Below are 21,788 nucleotides of genomic sequence, written 5' to 3' on the forward strand. Positions count from 1 at the left end.
GCCATTGAGGGAGACAGCAGGGAGAATGGCCCATGAGCAACAAACAATTCAGAGGAGTCTATCATTCTGTGTGGTGTTGTCTTAGGGATTGAATAGAACCACTGTGACCCCACCACCACCACCACCACCACCTCCTCCTCTCTTCTATATCAACCCCTCCTATCTGCTGCCAACCACTCCACCATTACTATCTCCAACTTTCACAAGCCGCTCTCTCTTCGGGCATAGGCTGTCGTGTTTATGGAACTAGAGTAACGTACGTTTTTAACACATCCCTATTTTTTTTTTTAAATGCGTCAGATATGTGCTCTAGTTTTTACTGTCTTGCAAGGCTGAGTTTAATGCCTTGATGCAGAAACGTTCACTTGCCTCTGTTCCATATACTGTCTCTAAAAAGTGCACCATAGTTTACATGGTTCTCAGCTCTCAGAGTGCAGGTTTCCAGATGATTCCTGTATAAGGTTGGGATTGGGGTATTAGGCAAATCCTAAAATCAGGGCTTGGCTTATGATATACTGAACCATTCCTCAGGATGACAGTGGTCCAAAGGCTAACTGCTTTAGCTTTTTTACATTTTTCTTTACATTATTACTGACATTTAATTTTAATTTTTTTTTAGAAGAAGAAGAAACTAAAGTTACATTTCATGATCACACAAACAGTAGGGTAAACTATATATCAAGCCATTCAGCAAAAGTGTTCCCAATGTCACCACACCTTGTATCTGCTAAAAAACATTTGGAAGTAAACAAACTGATGGATGCCTGAAGCTCAGAAGTTAAGAACACTTGCTGTATATTCATTTTGCAGTAATATGCTGTAATATTTAGCTACATACTTGATACAGTTAAATGAACAGCTTGACATGACAACGTTCATATTGTCATATATTTTTGTACAGCACATGCTTAGAATGCTCGTTTTTTCCCCTAATTACTGGACTAAAACTTTGGACATGTTTAGATGAGATCATTTGAAATGTGGTGGCAGATATGACTTGGAGAACTGATGAAGCAGTTGAACATTTTTCTGAATGTTCTGAATTAGCTCATAGACTGAAAATTTAACACTTGATAATTCTACAAAACTTTGTTCTAATAAATATTTTAAAAATAGAAAGTTACACAGTAGAATAAATTAACTTCAATAAAACAAATATAGTATATGAAGTGCCCTGGCTTTTGTGACTCGGCGCTATATATCATCTAAACTAAATTAAAATGAATACCGTACTGTGTGTTGTGCTGAGAGGCCAAAGTATGACTTGAAATGTTTGTCTTGACTGGACCTTTGACTCCTACGTTGAAAAATGGAGTGGAATTACTTTTTAAAACCAAACTTCTTGTCATTTTTTCCTGGAATAACTGTAAACTCTGTATATTAGCTGTATGAATCAACTCCATGGGCCAAAACAGTACTGTTCAATATCAATGTTTTACAGTAATTAATGTAGTATTTCTGCAACAATCACAGACATGGAAGAACCACTGAGGATAACTTTGGGGAATTATTACTCCTATGCTATGTTTAAAGGATGGTTAAGAGTATATGGCCGAAACATGAAATAAGGAAAACTATCACAGTAATATTGCCCCTCACCATATAATGTTAGTAGAAATGCTGCTTTGCACACGCTTGGTGCCTGATAAGCTTTCACACTAGACTGGACTGTTTAAATATTGAAATCTGTTAGCTGTAGCACATCACCCACACAAAAACCCTGGCATCTAGACTTTAAGCTCATGGCTCTACGCACATAAGAAACTGGGGAGTGAGGAGTAAGCCTTTCCCTGGAACCTACAGGTGGACGCCTGGGCTGAAATAGGCATCAGCACAGACATGTGATGGGGAGAGATGGGATCACCAGATTAGGAGGATATGTGGATCTATGGCATAAGTGAGGTGTGCAAGCATGTATGGTGCACTGCAGCTCAAGTCACCTGCCTAAAGTAGCTTTGCTCCATTTCTCCAACTTTCAGTTTATATTGATTGCCTGAATTAAATACAGGAAGAGGAATCCTCTTACCCTGAGAGGGTGTATACCCAGAAAACAGGGCTGAAACCCCAGTGTCATCAAAGCTGGTCAGTTTTTGGTACAGTCGAAAGATGAGTATTGAGACTGAGTAGAATAAATGATAAGCCAGATAGATGTTTAGTTCCCATTGTTTTTAATAAAAGAACTTTGTTCTCTGTTAAGTTTTCACGTTCCATATACCAGAAAGTCCCACTTTCTCTAACACAGCCTCCTCTATCGAGCTCTGGGAAAAGCAGGAGGAGCATCACTTATCCCAACATATGGTCCCGTGATCCTTTCTCCCTGATCTGTCGACAGCATCTGTTGCCAAGTGCATAACACAGACAGAAATTACAAACATTGTGTAGATGACACCAGGAGAAGACCAGGGGAGCACTCAGAGTTGGAAGGAAAGGTACGGAGAGGGCACGGGGCTGGTGGCCACTGGGGTAAGGTGGGGGTGTGTGTGAGGGCACCAGGAGGGCGTAAATAGAAAGGCATAGAATACAGTCATTACCCACCCAGTGGTATTCCTCTCTGGCCCATTAGCTGCTGGCGGCCGTGACCAATTGGGTTTTGTCGCTCCTAGCAGGGTCATCCAGTGGTGGTCTGGGCCTTTTCTATAATGGACGCTCACTCAGCCGTCCTCACACAAAACCTTTAAGAGGGAAAGAAATTCTCTCCCTGACTCCCTCTCCTCTCCCTCTCAGTTTAAAAGGAGCCAGTCAGGCAAGAAAGCGAAAGAGTGAAAAGTGATCATGAAAGGAGATTTGTTGCAATGCGAGACGTGCAGGGAAGTGATCGTTTAGCCACACGTGGGTTGAAGGGGGACTCCATGGCGGTGGGTCTTGTTAACCCTCTTGACTTGTATGCCAGGAACCACATCAAATTGCTCTGCGCCTCAAAGTCTGCGGACGTGGTTCCTTGTGGGATAAGCTCACAACTTCACAACCTAGCGGCGTGTGTAATTTTCAAAGAGGAAAGGAGGACTTTGAATAGGTCATTGCAGATTATCCAGTGTGCATGAACACAGCACCTTGAACTTCGATGGTTAAAGCGAAGTTCGGTCTTTAAAAGAATCAGAAAAGATTACGAGTCAGTGGAAGAAACACAAATTCCTAGACATTGCCTTTACAGAATCATTGCCTTGAATTATATTCATCATCGACACACTGCCATTTGAAAACCTGAAACATCTACTTTGTGGAAATCTGTATGAAACTCTCATCTTCATGGCTGAAAAAAACCCAAAACATCATAAGACTCTCCAGGCAAGATGTGGAAATGGGACATTCACACAGAGTGATATTTAATTGTGTGAACATAAATGCATATTGCATCTTATGGGATGTGCATCTGTCTGTGTGTGGGTGTTTTGGGTTTTTTTGTTTTGTTTTTTGTCCAGTCCCGAGCTGAATAAAAGGCCAGTTAGCCACCTAGCGGGCTGCTAATTCTCCATGTCAAATACAATAGCTGCAATTATATGGTAATCAGTGTTGGTGGCTCATACCTTTCTGCTGCTTTTCTGCGAGTGTGTGTCTGGTCGAGCTGCTCCTCAGGGAGACGGTTAGTCACGGCTTATTATTGACCCATTAGACACCCGTCCCACTGCCAGAAAGAAACCAGTCAGCTCACAGGCCGTGCTGCATTTGCGGAACAATAACAGAAGGGAGAGTGAAAATAAAGTTAATCATTTTGTTATCTGTGGACAAATTGAACACGTCGCTGCCAAAGATGATTCTTTTAGAGGCACCATATCCAACATTTTGCATGCTTTCATTAAAAACTAACAAACTAATGACTTTAGAAGCCATAATGCTAGACTTTAGGCTCTCTTCCAGCCTGCACTAATGCATAATGAATTATTTGTGCTGGTAAAGAACAGAGGAGACTTTTCAAATCAGAACATACTAAAACTCCATGACCATCTAGTCATAATGTAGCTTGATAAATCTAAAAAATAAAGGCTGTCTAAAACTTTAGGAACTTTATGAAAAATATTCCCATGAAACATCTTAGTTATAGTTACATTTTACGTACACACCAGTCCTCCAACTCACAGTGTTGCTGCAAATAAAAATGAGCAGTTACTCATTTTACTTTTTTGCTGCTTTTTTTTTGTTGTATACACTGGAGAACAAACTTTACAAGTCAAAAAGAGATTATTATACAAAGGAGACTCATAACATGACACAAGCTTGTGAAGATATTCTCTCTCAAAACACATCCTCGTGTCTTTGTTGCTTCTTCTCTTCGTCCCATAATCGGCAACTGTGTTGTTTTGATATAATCCTCCAGATCTGTCAACTCAAAAGCTTGCCCTCTGCCCCACCCATCCGTCCATCCCCTCACCCCGCAACACACCCACACAGACCCCTCTGCCACCTCCTCAGCGGTCTCCACCCCTCCAAAGCAAAGCTCTCTTTGTTAACCTAATGTGCTTTTACCAGTTGCTTTCTGCCAGGGAGACATCTGCTGTGTGCAACCAGTCAATATTGTGAGGACAGTTCAAAGCAGCCAGTTCATTATCTGTGTCAGCTTAACAACCCGAAGGTAGCGGTCTAAGGGACACAAGGAGGAGGTGGTGGTGGAGGGGGAGGAGGGTGAAGGGTGAAGGGGGGGTACAATGTGTGAGGACACAATAGACTCCTCATTAACCAGTGATTTATCATGATGGGATGCCCGGTTCAACCTTTGCCCCCCCTCCCTCTTCGTGCACACACCTCTAGCACCCCTAGAAAAAGATTCCTATTGTTGGAAAAAGGGAAAAGAGGACTGTGAAAGTTGGGCTGAAAGCAAAATGATACAGTTAAAAAGTCAAATGAAAAGTTAAGGTGGGAAAGCATCCCGCATTGCTAAACTGTGCTCTTTTGAGCATGTCTAAGGTTAAAGAGTCAGCGAAGACCAACAGTCTAACTTATGAGCTTATCACATTTTTTAAACAAATAAAACCAGACAAAGCCGATAGTTTCTCTGTTATATTTTTCAGTCTTCCCACTTAGATCTGAAACATTTAAACACACTTTAAAGTTTGAGACTTCTTTGATTGCCAAATGCTCTAATCCTGACAACTTAAGAGAGAGCACAGAGGCCTGAAAAGTCAACTTTATTAAACATCACATGCTATATGACTCACACCGTAAAAAATTTGCCTTGCAACATACACACCCCTCCCTTTTCTGATTTCAGGCTATATGAAAGTCAAATCTCTCGGTCATGATGATATCATACATGTCAGAAAGCCTCTAAAGATGCTCCATGCATGCATATGCAGAGAGATCATAGTCCATCCTCGGCCGCTCTGCCCTCACACAGACGGAGCCTCCCTTTGCACATAAAGGCTGTATAATGAGCGTTTAATGTATGGCTTTTCAAAACGTGAGAGAAAAAGAATATTTAGCGTGGCCCATGTGGTGGTTTTGTAAAGCTGCTGCATGAAGGAACACACCCCTTTTCACTTTCTACTTTTCCATCCTTTCCATGCAAACCCCCTCTCTCTCCACCCCTCCCTCCCTTTCTGAATCCATTTGCCTAAATCAATCCCGCAGGAGGCGGTCGTGGATAATGTACCAGCCAGGGTTTGTAAACCGTTTTGTTAACAATGCATTTTGAAAAGAAAAGAAAAAGGAGGAGAGAGATAAAGCGAGACGGAGAGAGTGAGAGAAGGAGACAGGGGGAAATGGGCAGAAGGGTGCTGAAAAAGGAACAGTTGGGTGGGTGTGGTGCACTGGGCTGCTTCGGACAGGCCCTGCCGACTGGTGACACCCCTGTCCCATCTCCTCCTCCCTCAGCTAAAGCCTGCATCCGCCTAATTCGGCCCCAGTCCTCGCTTTAGTCACACCACCTGCTTTCACCATTCTTCACTAACTACACATCCACCCATCGGCTGACGCGTTGAACACACAGAATAAACTCCTGTGAGTCAGCCTAAACCTCCTTTTTTATATATTTATAACACATGTTACACCAGCAGCAGACCGATAGGCCCAGTGTAATAATAGTGATAAAAAAACATAAGCTGTGAAAGGTGATCAGCTCCTCAATTCCAGTGCATCATTTTTTGTTTGTTTTTTAGAGGGAACAAGGGAACACCTGAATACTCTGGAAAGTTTCATGTGATCATGCAGACAGTGAGAGGACAGTCATACTTTTAAACTCAGCATCTTTTCCATTTTTATATTATCATTTGTGTATATTTATTTATTAAGCCTGCCACATCAAAACTGTCAAGATATTTGACATCCATAATTGAAAGCTTTCAAACTTTCCTTGCAAAAAGCACATGATCTAAACAGTCTGGTTTTGTGTGTGAGATTGTATGTGAGCCACTTTGTCACTTTTTAATGTTGTCTCTGTTCACTGCCACACTGGAGTGTAACATTAAGAAGCCATGGACATTACAAAACATTGCGTTTCCCCCTTGAGTTGCCCTCTTAGGCCTTGACTGCAGCCACCTTCAGATGCTGCTTGTTTGTGGGTCTCTCTGCATTTGGTTTTATCCTCACTGACTGACTTGACAGCTGAAGAAAAACACATTTCTTTGCCCTAAGAAACTATTGGGTTACTTTTGCCATATGCTTAGGGTCAATGACTGGCAGTGGCTCAGGTGCTAGGGTGGGTCATCTGCTTATCAGGTCGATCTCACCCCAGCTTCTCCTGTGCATGTGTTGACATATCCTTGGGCAAGATACTGAATGCCATGTTGCCCCTGATGCATCCATCGGACTGTGAGTCAGAATGTTAGGTAAAACTGCTTAGGTATAGGCAAAAGCATGTTATGACTCTGTGTGTGATTGGGTGAATGAGACTGTAGTAGAAAGGCACTACATAAGTACCAGTTCATCATTATCCATTTGCACTGTAAATAATGGCAAAATATCGTAATAATATCAAAGTAACATCAAATTAACTGCTAATTAGGATGAAAACAAACTGATCAACACATTTAAGCCCAATCACAAAAGCATCTTGCAAACAAACAGACAAACCAGAAAGGGAGGCACAATTGTCCTCAAAACTGTACCAGTTATATATTTTCAGCATCAGTACTATTACAGGCTTTGCAACAGTTGAGAGGGGAATGTGGACAAAGCTGCTGAAGCTTTTTCAGTCCCTGCCGCATCAGTTTACATATTAGTTTCAGGTAATTCAAATCTGTTCAAATATCGTGCAAAGCAGATCAGAGTTTTAATTCAGATAACTCCAGGTTTGGCAAACATTTAACATATTATCACTGACAAGACTGAAAGGGTTGTCTCTGTGAGCTGTGTTAGCAAGGGGTCATCTGCTTCAGTACAAGTTAGTAGTGACATATCCTATCAGCTGGGACCTGTTTCTCAATGTTCTCTTTGCCCAACTACTTTGCCTATCAAAGAGCCTTTCAGCCTGAGGACGCCTGAGCCAGTTTAACATCATATTCCCTTAGGATCCCTCACATATCCACCAAAGCACCCATTACTGGATCATAAGCTTCAGAATCAGGCAACACTGGACAGGAATCCCCAGCAGAGTCCTGTGGATCTGTGCTGATTTGCAACATAAGCCCCCCTGTGATTGCCCATTAGCCCCTGTCCCCACTGACAGTGGCTAGTAGGGTAGCATGTGTAGGTTCAACCAGCTACTGTGCTTTCCCATTGAAGGTTTGCTACCATTACTTCGCCTAATTGGCTGTGAGGGGTATTAGTAGAGGTTGTGCCTTTGGGGAATTGATACTGACATCTGAACTGATGTCCACTTAAAATGAAGATGATGTTGAGTCATAGTGTGCTAACAGAAGAATATTCCCTTGGGATGCAGCTTAGGGTCTGATGATTGATGGGATATTCTAATACAAGCCCCCTTTGTCAAAACTGATTTTATGTTTGCTTCATTTTCTGTGTTCCTTACAAAAGCTAAAATCTTCACTTTGCTGTTTTTCTTAGATTACATCTAACCATATAAAAGTAACGCAGGTGTGTGAGAAATTCTGGACAGATTTAAAAATGTTTCTGCTTATTAAACAGCCATTTGATAAGCTCAATTATGATGGATACAAAATCTGCACCCAACATTTGGAACATTTTTTGTGTTTGTATAGGGACAGCTTTGTTGCAGGAACCAACTATGATGTGTGACATTGCATGCTGGGATACTATGCTAAATTTTACAAACTAGTATAATGTCCTTTTCTTGTGACATTCAAAATAAGCTCTCTAAATTCAGTAGTAAACAGCTTTATGATGTCATTTCCTATTGCCTCTCTGTTTGCTTGGGAAACTCACATTTTTAAGCAATTAGGTAAAAACAAATACTCCATTATATATCCATCTGATATAAGCAAACTTTTAGATTATTTTCTTCTTTCTTCTTTTTGATTTGCACAAACATTTTACGGTCCAAAGTTTGAACATATATAATAAATGCTGTGATTTTTTTTTTTTTTTTTAATTGGCCGTTGACCCATCTTTGGGTCATTTTTTCACACATTGAAATCTGAAGTAATGGTTGAACAGGAACATCTCAAAAACTATTAAAGCTAAAAGCCAGAAATTTTCACCGGCCCTTTGTACCATCAAAAGTAGCATCTGAATACTCCAGAAGTTTGTTTAATTTAAATTAGACTATCTGTTAATATTTCCGTTTGCTCGATTCAACATGAAAGTTGAGCAACAATAGCATTTTTTTTCCTTCTATGTTACAAGAATTTCATGTTAAAAATATTGTGTTTTATTTCTGGATTTTTGTGAAATATAATGATTCAGAAATTGTCACTAGTTATTAGTGTATGGTCAAACGTGGGATTTTATGTGAGTGCTGAAAATGATTTTATATTTTAACCTCAGAGGGAAACAGACAAGGTTAGACCAGGTTTACAGATGCCTTTTTACAATGATGGAGAGTTCTACAACAAAAAAGCTGGACAATTTGTACAAAAAACTCCACTGTCTCAGTATTACTACATGGAAACGTGTCTGGTTTCCTATGCACACACAAGTCAGGGGATGCACATATTGTCCAAAACAGATTTCTCGCAATAATCTTACCCCTGCTTTCTTACAAACTGAAAAGCATGCAAGGAACATTTTTTTTTAAAAAAAGGACTTTGAGAGAAGCGTCCTGATCTGCTAACACTTTGTAAGCGCACCAGAGGCCACAACAGGCCCACTTGGAGCCACCCACAGTCAGAACTAGTGTGACACGTGAGCCAAGGGGCTCACAGTTTTTCTGCATGATGTCTGCAGATCAGAGGACACCAACACTGAGTGTGGTCCATCAACAGGTCTTCCTAATCAACCTCAGAGACCCCAGTCTTTTAGCCGCCAACTCTCAACATCTCTCGCTGTGTTTACACACACTGATTAGTTTGGTAAGTGCACAGAATGTCCCAAGGATGGTGATCTCTGAATCAATGTGCCCCTCAGTCCCATCCTTTATCTTTGCATCCCTCTGTCACAAAAGCTAGAGCTCCTCTTGGAATCGGTGAGAGAAATTAGGGGATCAGAGTCGGCCTACTCTTGGGCAAACAGAGTGAACTAATGGACCAGCCGCTTTCTCCTCCCCTCAAATTATTAGTGCAGTGAGGGAATGTAGCCAGTCCAGTCATGATGTTAATGCTAAAGCTCACTAATCCCTTACACACACATTGGCTTCGCTCTCGCCTTGATACACACATGGCTACTGGGTAATCAGCCCACCACCCATGCAGTGGGAGAGGATGGGAGAGTGCAAGACAGCCAAGGAAGCCAAGCGACTGAAAAATATAGGTTTGAGAGATGTGGGGGAAATTCCAAAAAAAGGGGATAACTTGTGGTCCACAGCATTTTGGGGGTGGGGGATGTCTACAGGAATGCTAAGGTAACCCGTTATTGACCATTTAACATCTTTCCCCTCCTCTTAGCAGTACATCACTGCTGAAGCTATCTCTTTTGGGTTCAGGTTAGCAACAGCTGGCTTGAGAAGTATATGTTAATGCCACTGTTTGGGAGGAGTACTTTGGGCTTATGAGGGATTAGCACTTGTTGGCCAGCCCTTACTCCCTGCTGAGCGAGCACGCTAATACAGGTGTTAGTAAACTGGCATTAGACTCCAGCTAATTAGCTTCCATTCAGCAAGTGATTGTCCAGCTAGCTCTGCCATTTGTCGTGGTGTTTGCTCATCGGCAGGGAGGTCTCTGTGCTGTGGTGGGTCTGCCATGATCCAGCATGATCTCCCTTTTTCCCTCCCTTTAAACCACCACAAGACAGCATGGCCCATCCAAAGGAGAAATTCAGGCAGTTTTATAAGACGCTAAGATAGAGAAACAGAGGGGAGGACAGAGTTTGACAGCACGAGTTTGGTAAAGCATGAGTCACTTTGAAGACAACTCTGAAGTGAGTGCACCTGGAAAAACCACCAATCACAAAGCTTATGCACACTACAGTAACTGCAGTAGGTTAAAACTGAAAAAGGGAACATGATGGATGCATAGAATTTGGATCATATTTGTGACTTTTACTATTCTAACTTTTTATTTCCAAGTAAGTTTTGTCTAACCTGGAGATTTCTATCATCTTACTACATGACCAGACCCTTCATTTAAATTGCAGTACTGATATGTAAAGGAATATATATGCATATAGTCTAGTCTAGTCTATGAATATAAATGTATGGGAGCAGCCCATTACACATAGTTTTAAATTGTTGTGAATAGTGATTTCGACCCTGAATTGGACAAGCGCTTTGGGTGCCTTGAAAAGCGCTATATAAATGCAATCCATTATTATTATTATTATTAAGTGTAATTTTGGGGATGAATGAATTTTTGGATATACGACAGTGTGCAAATACAAGGTTGAATTTCATTCATGGCGCTGCTTTTAAAAGCATGACTATGTCAAGATAACATGTTTTATTAGTGATCATGTAGTTTAAGCAAATACAATCCTACAAGGTTCAAAAGAAGTTGAAAATCACATCACCTGCAACTATTTGGCGACTTTGTATTTTCTCTTCCAAAGATAAAGTTGTAATTTGTACAAAACATTAAAAATGTGGTAGGCTAGCTCAATAGGCTCATTACCATAAAAGCCTCATGTCTGCGTGTGTGATATACAAAATAATTAACTGATTACGAATACAGGAGAGGGACAGGAATCGAAAGATAGGTATTACGTGCCCTTCACTGTTGCTTCATGTGGGAAAGCGACTAAAGGTTAGTTGGCTGACATTCCCGAATCCAATCTGCCGGGGATGTCGGCAGTTCAAAGGAGTCATTAGGCTTCATCCGTCCTGCCACAAAAGGGAGATTTAAGACAGCAAATAGATCTGATAGTGAAAACTCAAAGCCAAACACAGATATCCTCTAAGAGGCTTTGGTGTATTATGCTATTATTACATACAAGACCATACAGATTTAACAGTTTCAAGTTTAATTTTCTCCTGGGAAAAATCCCATCCTATGATCATCTGTCTTTTTCATGTTAACTAATATTGAGGAAAAAAAAGGCAAGGAGAAAATGTCAGTGACAGTCAATTACCATTTGCTATTTCAGTGAGTTCTGGAGGTTAGACACTCAAATAAATCCACATCTCAATTAATTATACATTTGGAATGCATTAAATATTGGAAAAAGGTTAGTAAACCCTAGCTAATATACGTGCAACAAGGGAAAAGGAAGGCCCTTCCAGTTAGCTGTCTGACTTTAACAAAGCCAGACTCGTGAAATGGGCTCAAAGGCCAATACACATCCATTCAAACAAAGGCAGCAGAAAACACTTGGTAAGGAAACAACTTTTAGGAAATGTTGACCAAAAGGCACAATACAGCATATCAGCAGATTACTGACAAAAAAAAAAATCTGAAATAAATAATATAACCTGAAAATAAAATTGGAAATAAAAATAAAAGTGCATTTGGTATCAGCCTTGCTCTTTAAAGTATCGAAAATTATGTCTTTAAAAAAAATCATAGGACTGTCTTTCTGCACCTTTCTGCCTTTTTATGTCTCTTTATGACGTCTCAATCCCAGCATATGGCAATAGCACCATTTGTTTATTATTTGAAAAATGTTATTATTAATTATTAGCTAAATGAATGCTTACTATATATACTATATTGTTTCAACTGTATTGTTGAAACAATACAATATAGGCTAAAAACATTATGAAAATGAATGCAATCGCTGCTCATGGCTCTGTTTATGCTACACGCACGCATGCATACAGTCCACTATTTGTTATTTTTTTCCAGCAAACCCTGACAGACAGGCAGATGCAAAACCTCTCAGGTTAATTAGCCAAAAGCTCAGACCCTTTTGGCAGTTACCTCATAACTTCGCTGTTAACATTCAGGTTCAGCACTGGCAGACTTGGAAACATGGCCTCGTGCTTCAAGCAATGTGAGACACTTTGATGTTCAAAGGTCCAGATAAATCATGTTCTTTATGTCACAGCATCTTGTTTAAACCTAGATTTCATACTGTAAAGTCTGTTTTCAGAGAAGATAATATATTTTGCGATTTGTCTTATTTAAGTGCAAAAAGATGCAAAGTAAAGATATACAGTTTTAAGACAGCAGAAACCAGCAGGTCAGCCAGATGTGCATGGGCAATCTTAACTCTACATGCTGGGAGCTGCTAGGTCCCCCAGACTCCTCAGGATCATCTATTGAAAAACACAGATAATCTGTTTGCTCTTCTAATGAGCTCATTGTTCCGTAAAGAAGGAAAAAGCAGGTGTCATTGCTGCTTAGCTGTGGCTCTTTGAGCAGGAAAGCTCCTCTGAGTCCAGCTGATACCTTGATTTGGCTCAAGCATATTGCTAATGTCTGAGCCTGCAACAAAGCCAAGCCTGAAGAAGACTGGGCCTTTATCTTTCTATGCCATTATTCTTAAAAATTAAAACTGATCAGATGATTTGACGGCAGGTCCGACCTTTTAAGCTTTTAAAGTTAAACCTTCTCTTTTTTAATTTCGATGCACTCTGTAAAATTTGTAAAACATAGGCTGTTTTTGTGTGACTTGATTTTTGTTATATTTTATATCTTCTCTACATATTTACAGGGATTTTAGTTCAGAAAACACATGCTTTTCTTGCTTAGATGGAACTGCAAGGGGAAAACTTTTTTGCATTGCGCAGAATAACTTCTGCACAATGAATTCTCTGTACTACATATATGTTTTTATGTTTTTATATATAGTGCAGTGAAGTGTATATGTCTTTATTATGCCAAAAGTGCAAAACATGTGTAGTGACAAAACACTGTCAATTAATAAAATCAATGAATCAAGTGGGGAGAAAAAAAATTCATATGATTTTTTTTAACTAATGACACTGACCAGTAACAAGGTCACTTTAGGCATCCTAAAGTATTCATGGATATATTATCATTTGGACCACAGAACACAGTGGAGATGATTTCCCATTGAAATGTATGGCAACAAATGAACGTAAGGTCAGCAAAAAGACAAAAGACACATTTTTTCACTACTGTTAACATTATTAGACGCCGCAACATCTGATGGCAACAGTCGGCTTTAATGATGGAGCTTCGCTCACATTTCTCCCTCACAGACGCACCATATATATCACTGAACCCTCCATCTTGATTAGACAGTGCCTTTCTAATTGAGCTAATCCCCCACTTCAGTTTGAGCGCTGTCCCCTGAGGTCCGACCCTCCACTCTGGCTGCCTCCTGCTCTCACTGTCTCAGCTCTCAGCTTAAAACTCCCATCCCCTCTGAGGCTCATGTGGACTGTAAAGCTGTTTATTGAGAGACAATGGGCAGCAGATTGTGCTGTCAGGCTCCATTAATTACCATCATTAGCATCACACTCCAGAGTCTGTGGAACTCGGGCCTTAAGCCTTAAGCCGTGGTGGTGTACAGATTGTGTGTGTGTGTGTGTGTCTGTATGTGACGTGTATATGCAGGCATGCATGTATGCGCTTTTTATTTGCCTTAATTGGTTGTATCACTCATTTTATTTGCTTCAAAGAAATATAAATGTCAGACAATACACACGTACACAAAATCTTATCTATAATTAGATATGTTCATTTTAGTTTGGTGTCCAGGGGTTCAATCATATGTCAGCAGTTAACACTTTGAAATGAACCTTTTAAAACAGTGTATTTTCTGCAGAAGATTACTTTTTAAGATGTTTAAATTGCACTCTGAAGCTGAAGTGTTGGCAGACTTCAGAAAAGTTCAGTTTGATGTAAGCATTGCAGATGTTTTGTGTGACACCTGCAGGCTCAAACAGTTATATTATATCTCATTTTGAACACAAATAAAATGTATATGAGGTGAAAACTGTAGTTTCCTAACTGCATAAGCCAAAAAGCCTTTAAATATTTCTGGCCAACCAAATTTTCCACCTTCATCTAAAGTCAAAATAAAAAAATTAATTTAAGTACTGACATCAATGGCTAGGGGCCATTATATAACATAGAGCATAATAAATCATAATGCATACCCACCAACTATTGTAAAAGTTAGTCTTGCACGAAAATGTTTTTGTTAACATTGCATAACAAACCTGTTACGCACTGTTGGGTAAATGCTATAACTGAAGTGTAAAGTAAAACAAATGACTGATGGAAAACCAACTCTTTATGATCCATATGTCCTTTTAGAGACAAATCAATGGTCAAATGCAATTGACCACTGACCACCATTGGTATTTTCACCTCCAACGGCGGAGTTCTAAAAGGAAATTGAACCACGTTTCTGCCACGCACCCACCGAGGCATAAGCCTTCTTACTCCAACTTCCTGTCTGATCAATGTGAGAGACAATGACTCAACAGGTGCGACAGACAGGAGCCCAGCAGCAGCTTTCTTCCCTGCCGCTAGCTCCAATTAGCACCCGTGGCTAAGGAACAAAGAGGCGACATTTCATTTCAGCAGAGTGCCAGTTTAAGGCCTCTTCTCTCAACCTCAGTCTCTTTTCTTTCTGTCTCTTACTGCTGACATCTTTAAAGGATCATCCCTGGCTCCATCATATTCTATTAGATTGGGTCGATGCCTTGTGTTCAAAGTGGCAGGAGTGTTAAAAACATGGGGTGTTGATGAATTCATTGCATGTGACTGGACTTGCTTTCTTTGTGTGGAGGTTTTGACTAATGAAACCCCGTGAAGATCTGATAAAAGGCAAAGACATTTTTTAAGGTTTGGTCCAACTCTGGAACCACGCTGGATTTCTTCACCATAGCCTAAAGTGTTGCTTTTCCCTACAACTTCCACTTTTTGGACCTGGTGTATTCTATTTCAATTACCCCCCCCCCCCCCCCCCCCCCAACCATACACAGCACTTGCTGTGTAAATACCATTGACCGATGTAAGAATACACGTAGTGGAGAGCTAGTTTAGCTCTGATGGGTTGAGCAGGTGACCCATATGCTACAAGGCTAATGCAGAGCCTTATAGGTTCAAATCTACCCCAAGGCCCTTTACTGCCTATCTTCCCCCTGCCCCTCTTCTTCTGCCTTAACCTCCTAAGACCCGAACTCTTTCTTGGCCTGCATTTTTAATTTCTCTTTACTATTTTGGCTGATTGGGAGCTGATGAATGTAAAAACAAAGAATTACCTGATTTTTTTAAACCTGATTTTTGTTTCTGAGAAAAATGAGATCCATATATGAGGACATTTGTTTTAAATTTTGATAGAACAGTGGCAGTATAATGTCCTTGTAAGTGGCTATCAGGCCCTTGTAGAGCAAAGTTTTGTATTTTGGTATAGACAACCCAAAATGTGATGTCCACATATGTGGATGCCAGGTCCTTGGAGGTGAAGGTTTCTTTTAACCTAATTTTCCTCTAAAGCACTGGCACGACATGAGGTTGAACATTTTGTAAGCATATTTTCTATGTAACTTTCTATGTTTTTCAACAGCATGAGCTACTCTGACTGAGCGATTACAAGTGTGTTCAGCTCCAGTTAAATAGTCATTTACCTATGTATAGCTTACTGTTCTAGGGCTAATATAGGTCTAATTGACCGTTTTTGGTCTTTTATGGTGTTCTGTTAATGGGGGGAATATTTTAGAGAGCAAATGAATATTTTGTGCTCAGAGTTGATGTGTTACAAGCATGAAAATGGGGAAGCTGAAGGATTTGAGTGAGTTTGACATGGCTAGCCGACTGGGTCAGAAACTAAATTAAACCTGGGTCTAGCTCAGAGGGATGGTGGGAGTGTCTAAGTGTTTCAAGAATCCCTCTTTGACTCTGAACTGCAACAAAATGATCTCATGTGTTTTACAATCCGGTGTAAAGTCTGGAATAACTTTTCCATTGTGATTGATCAGAGAGAAATCCAAAAAGTGGATGAATTTAAATATCTGGGTGTCATCTTAGGTTCCCATCTTAATTTTAAAACTTTTAAAACAGGAAAGTATCCAGAACCATTAAGATCAACATAAACTGTTCCCGTTGTATAAGATCATGTTTATGTGGAAAAGCTGATCATTTGTATCTGCATGATTCTGTGTCATCTCTCGTACTGTGTCACTGTTTGGAGCCGAGCAACTCAGTCTGCTTTAAACCCCATGACGCTGATGTATAAACAAGCACTGAAAGTTTTAGACCAGAAGCCGTGAAGTGGCACCACTGTAAAATACTGGAGAAACACATTCTCTTAAGCTTTGATACAGTTTTGGGATTTCTCTTTTTTAAAACTAACTTTTAAATGCATCAATGGTCTTGTTATAGAGTTAGGGAGCAGAATGATTCTAAAAGCCAGCAGTACCAAGAAGAGTAGCTCATGGAGGCCGCAAACTACCAAAAGAAAACATAATTTGATCAATCCTCATTCTCACTCAAAGGTCCCCAGATTATTGAAACAGTTTACCATCTGCAATAAAAATGTTTAACAGATCCTAGAGTTTTTAATTCCCATGTGAAACAATAGCTGAAACAAAAACAAATCTCTGGACACTGATGTAAACCAGCCTGCTTTTCTGTGGCTGAATAACACGATACATCGCCATGTATCCCCTGCGTGTGCGTGTCTGTGTGTGTGTGTGCATGTATTTGTGGACAGATTAGCTTTATTTCTGCTGTATTTAAAAAAAAAAAAGTCCAACCACGGACTGGGTTTTCTAGCCTTTAGCTAGAAGACCTTTGTACAGAACAACGGTTGGATTGTTTTATCATATAACATTGTCTTATGTGCTGTCCTTAATTAAATAAACTTAACTAACTAACTAACTAGCCGCAGACCAGTCCTTGTTCAGTACATAAAGCAGCAAAAATGGATACATGAGCATCAGAACTGGACCATGGAGCAAAAGAAGGTGGTGGCCTGGTCTGATGAATCATGTTTTCTTTAATGTCACGTGGATGGCTGCGTGCATGTGTGTCACTTAACTGGGAAACGCCTGGCACCAGGATGCACAATGGGAAGAAGGCATGTCGGCAGAGGCAGGGTGTTGCTTTGGGCAATGTTCTGCTGGGATACCTTGGGTACTGCCATCCATGTGGATGTACTTTGACACGTTGCAGAGCATCTACACCCTTTCATGGAAATGATATTCCTGCCCTTGGCTGTGGCCTCTTTCAGCAGGATACTTCCCTCTGCTACACACAGCAAAAATATGATGCTGATGCGATTAACATCAGCATCAGCTAATTAACATTAGTTTACCAAGAGCTTGAAAACGTTGAATTTCACACCCTTAAACAGTCCACCTCCAGTTTCTCCAGCATAAACTGTGCGGGGCAATGCAAAGACACACTTACGCTGAGCCACGTTTGTCGCAAAACCAACAACAAACAAACAAACAAACAAACACACACACACACACACACACACACACACACACATACACACACCTCAGGAGATGAAGATTGTGCACAAACTAACGGCTGGATGCATTACAAACCTCTAGAGCGCATGCGCATGCGCTGTCCGTAAAGCCTTGTCTGCGGTGGAGCGGAGCGAGGCGTGTTTATAGCGTCCCTTTGGTTTGCTTATATATCATGCTACAGTTTAATACAAACATAAAGTTAGCAGTCTGCTGTGAGTTGGTTTCGTGTATTAACCAGCGGCACGCTGTCGTTTCAGATTTCTTCCTCGGCCTATCAACGAAGCAGGAAGACAGCCGTTTGTGTAAATATGAAGCAACCAGGAGGTGTTGCAGCACTTTAATCGTTGCTATCAGCGATGCCTGTTATTAAACTGCTGTGCACCACCCTGGGGAAGACGTTAGGATTTTTCACTGTCCTGGTTGTTTTCATCGCAGCGACCTTAAATTATTTCGAAGATTCCGAAACGGTTAAATACACGAGGTAATGACAGCACTCGTCTTTGTTAACGTTGCCGAATTTATACTCAAAACCGAGCTGTACTTAGTAACATACATGCTAAATATGCCACTGTCAGATCGGTCAAGCCAAACTCCATTCACGAATACATGAATTTAAAGTGATCTTTCCTCTTGGTCCCCTTAACACCGATTTCTGATTTCCGTAAATTTAGCACAAATAATCATAACTTGTAGTCACTATTAACCGGTATTTAATACTTTGTTTCACCCTCGATTATAGCTGCCCACCGAGGTGCTAAACGGTACTGTTCAGATTTACATGTGCATTAAACGCGTGATATTTACATGACTGTCTGTTGTTAACAGTATGGCTGAGGACATCAAGACCCTAGAGGAAAACTTCAGGCAGCAGAACAAAAGCTGTTTCATCCTAGGCGCTTCAGGGGAAACTGGCAAGCTGTTGCTTCGAGACCTGCTGGAGCATAATATCTTCTCTAAGATTACTCTTATTGGAAGGAGGCAGCTCACCTTTGAGGGCAAAACTTATGAAAACCTGGTTAGTGGGCTGATCAGTTGACCAAACCTGCAATAATAAGGCCCATAAAAATTTTTTTTCTTAAGCACTGTTTTCTGTGGCCCCAGGTCCAAGAGGTGGTCGACTTTGAGAAGCTTGATGATTATGCTGCTGCCTTCCAGGGCCATGATGTTGGATACTGCTGTCTGGGAACAACCAGAGCTAAAGCAGGAGCTGTGAGTGGTCTCAATCCAGCACGGGAACTTGACAACCAAATGATAAGATTTTACTGTTTCACTGTGGCTGTCGGCCATAGCCAAACCTTAGTTTGTGAACAGTAACTATGACTCAACAGTAACAATAACTGAGACGTTTCACCCACATTAATTTGGCTAACATTTCCATTAACACAGCTAATAAATTGACAAGGCTCATGGGCTGTTTTTATAGACACTGGCTTATTTTGTAATATCTTTTATGCCACTAAGTTATAAAACATTGCTTTGACGTAATTTAGAAGCAGCAATGTTATTACATATCATGTCTCTCAGAGCACTTCTAAATCATGGAGGTATTATTTGGCTACAATGACTTATTTAAGAGCTCCTAATGAAAAATACTTACCCATATTATACACATGGAAATGATATACATCAGTGACAATCACCAAAGTTAAAATGTAAAAAATGTTGATCTTTTTTGGGGGTCCTATTTCATTAACTGCATTCTTCTGTTTCAGGAAGGATTCATCAGAGTTGATCATGACTATGTTCTAAAATCAGCTGAGCTCGCCAAGGCTGGAGGCTGCACACAGTTCCACCTGGAGTCTTCCAGGGGAGCAGATAAAAACAGCGGCTTCCTTTACCTCAAAGTCAAAGTATGTTATTGACTTAACATCCTGAAATTTCCTTAGCTAAACTTTCTTGGAGTCCTAAAATTAATGACTGTTCTTCCAGGGACAAGTAGAGGCAGACATCGAGGCCCTTGGTTTTGACAGATTCGCCATATACAGACCAGGGTGAGTGATCTCACTTAGAGCCTCTTTTCAAAAAGAACCAAGACGCTGTGTAAAAAAATGTAAACAGGAGCAGGATGGAGTGCTTTTTAAACCATAAATTTATTTGAAAATAGCACATAGCCCCCCAAAATTACACGAGTCATCACAAAACAAACCCTCTTTCTTAGAAACTACATTGTACTGGCTGTTACAGAGCCTGTAAATATACACTCACAAGCCACTTTATTAGGTACAGGACGAAAGGTGAATTGAGTATGAACATGGCTGTTTGTACAAACTCGTCTGAGTGTTTCAGAAACTGAGGCCTTAGTTCACACAAGCTCACCAAAGCTGGATAATGGAAGATGGGAAAAATGAGTCTTTATTTCTACTGTGACATTTTTCATCGCATAAACAAGATGAAATCATGGACCTTTCCTGCCTTGTATTAGAAAATAATAACTAACTCTTAAGGCCAAAGCGGGTACAACCAGGTATCAGTGAGGTATACCTAGTAAATAGGCTGCTGCAAATTACATGAATTGAAGGGATGAGGAACACCTACCTAGAAAATATACAGGGCTGTGGCTGCATAGAGTTGATTAGAACAATAAAAAAGTAAAATCTGGGATGATCATTCTCTAAAAGAAGAGTCATGTGTGACTTCTGCTAATGTGGCAACAACTTAGGGAAACTCACAATGAACATGACACAGTGTGACTTTTCTGTAATTAAACTCTTGTAAATTCATTCTTCTGAAGTTGAAGTGGCATTTCATCAGTCAGTGTGATCTAACCAAATACAATATCTCAGTCTCACCTTTTGTACTTCTCCTCCACAGGGTTTTGTTGGTGGATAGGCAGGAGAGTCGTCCCGCTGAGTGGATGGCGAGGAAGTTCTTTAGCGCCGTGTCTGCTGTGGGATATAGATCCATGTCTGTCCCAATCCAAGAGGTGGCCAAAGCAATGGTGTCAAACACTGTGCTTCAGCCCGAGCAGAAGACGGAGATCCTGGAGAATAAAGACATCGCCACTCTGGGGAAAAGTGCAGGGAAATAAGAGAGCGGGAAATTTACAGGGGTGGGAAAAAGCATGTTCAGTTTGCACTCAAACTTTCAGAGAGACACATAAACCTTTACATTTGACAGGAGACACCTGTGATGCTGTGAATAACCTAAGTGGGTGGTTGTCTATAATTCATCTGTATCTAAAAAAATCATCTGTGTTTAAAAAATATTTGGGGTGTCTCAATATTTTCCTATAAACTTGTAAGAAATTGAAGCCAAGTAACTTTCCAAAAGTATAAAAAACTCAAAGGTGTGAATGAGAAGTTGCTTAAAGATAAATATTAACTTTAGTTTCTTTTTTATTTAAGGAAATGTCATCATATTTCAGGGTTATTATATCCTCGAATGCCCATCAAACCAACATCATGGCGTTTTGCAGTTGTCAGAAATCCAAAGGTTTTTGTCTTTAAAGCAGTAAAAAGGATAAAGTAGTAGTGCCAGGCCTTTCAGTCTTCATCATTTGTGCTCCAACATATTAACCACTGCCTTAAAGTAAACGTTTACTGAACACTAGATTGAGATAATGACGTTTAACCTGTTTGTTAAATTATAATACAAATGTAACTATGTGTGTTTAATTCAGGGAAATGTTTCCATATCTGCAGGATGAATGTATGGATCAATGTAAAGATATCTTGTGTGCATAGGTTTTACTTTGCACACGCCAAGATCCCAATGTGTGATGCATGTATTACAATTTCTTTACTGGAGGTGCTGCATAATTGTCATATTTACAATAAATGTACTCATGACAGTTTATACAACACGTCTCATGTACCTGCTCTCTCAGTTTTTTCTATTTCTAATTTCTTTCTAATATTAGTAGATGACCTGCTACCTCCTGAGCCACAGTGACCCCCAGGCAAAAACTGCTTATTAAAAACAAATGATCCGCTAATTGATTTCATGTAATGAATCCACAAAACCAGTTTACCTCTTTGTGCGCTTTTGTACAACTCCAGGGTTTCTCCACACC

General features: G+C 40.3%; 1 protein-coding gene and 1 long non-coding RNA gene across 2 annotated transcripts; one reads left to right on the plus strand and one right to left on the minus strand.

Annotated features, from left to right (window-relative positions):
* Positions 1-1,492: 1,492 nt before the first annotated feature.
* On the minus strand, positions 1,493-17,779 carry LOC146525249 (uncharacterized). The gene is made up of 3 exons (XR_014874541.1): positions 17,338-17,779; positions 3,525-3,657; positions 1,493-3,082 (listed from the first exon to the last, which is right to left on the minus strand). It is a non-coding gene; the product is annotated as an uncharacterized LOC146525249 (long non-coding RNA).
* A 267-nt stretch (positions 17,780-18,046) lies between these two features.
* Positions 18,047-21,568, plus strand: htatip2 (HIV-1 Tat interactive protein 2). The gene is made up of 6 exons (XM_085162678.1): positions 18,047-18,257; positions 18,602-18,791; positions 18,878-18,985; positions 19,489-19,626; positions 19,706-19,767; positions 20,588-21,568. Exons 1-6 carry the CDS (start codon positions 18,133-18,135, stop codon positions 20,802-20,804), a joined length of 840 nt encoding a protein of 279 aa, XP_085018804.1. The 5' UTR covers positions 18,047-18,132; the 3' UTR covers positions 20,805-21,568.
* The last annotated feature ends 220 nt before the right edge of the window (positions 21,569-21,788 follow it).

This window comes from Neolamprologus multifasciatus, chromosome 1, assembly GCF_963576455.1.
Source record: "Neolamprologus multifasciatus chromosome 1, fNeoMul1.2, whole genome shotgun sequence".
In the NCBI taxonomy this organism is placed as follows: domain Eukaryota; kingdom Metazoa; phylum Chordata; class Actinopteri; order Cichliformes; family Cichlidae; genus Neolamprologus; species Neolamprologus multifasciatus.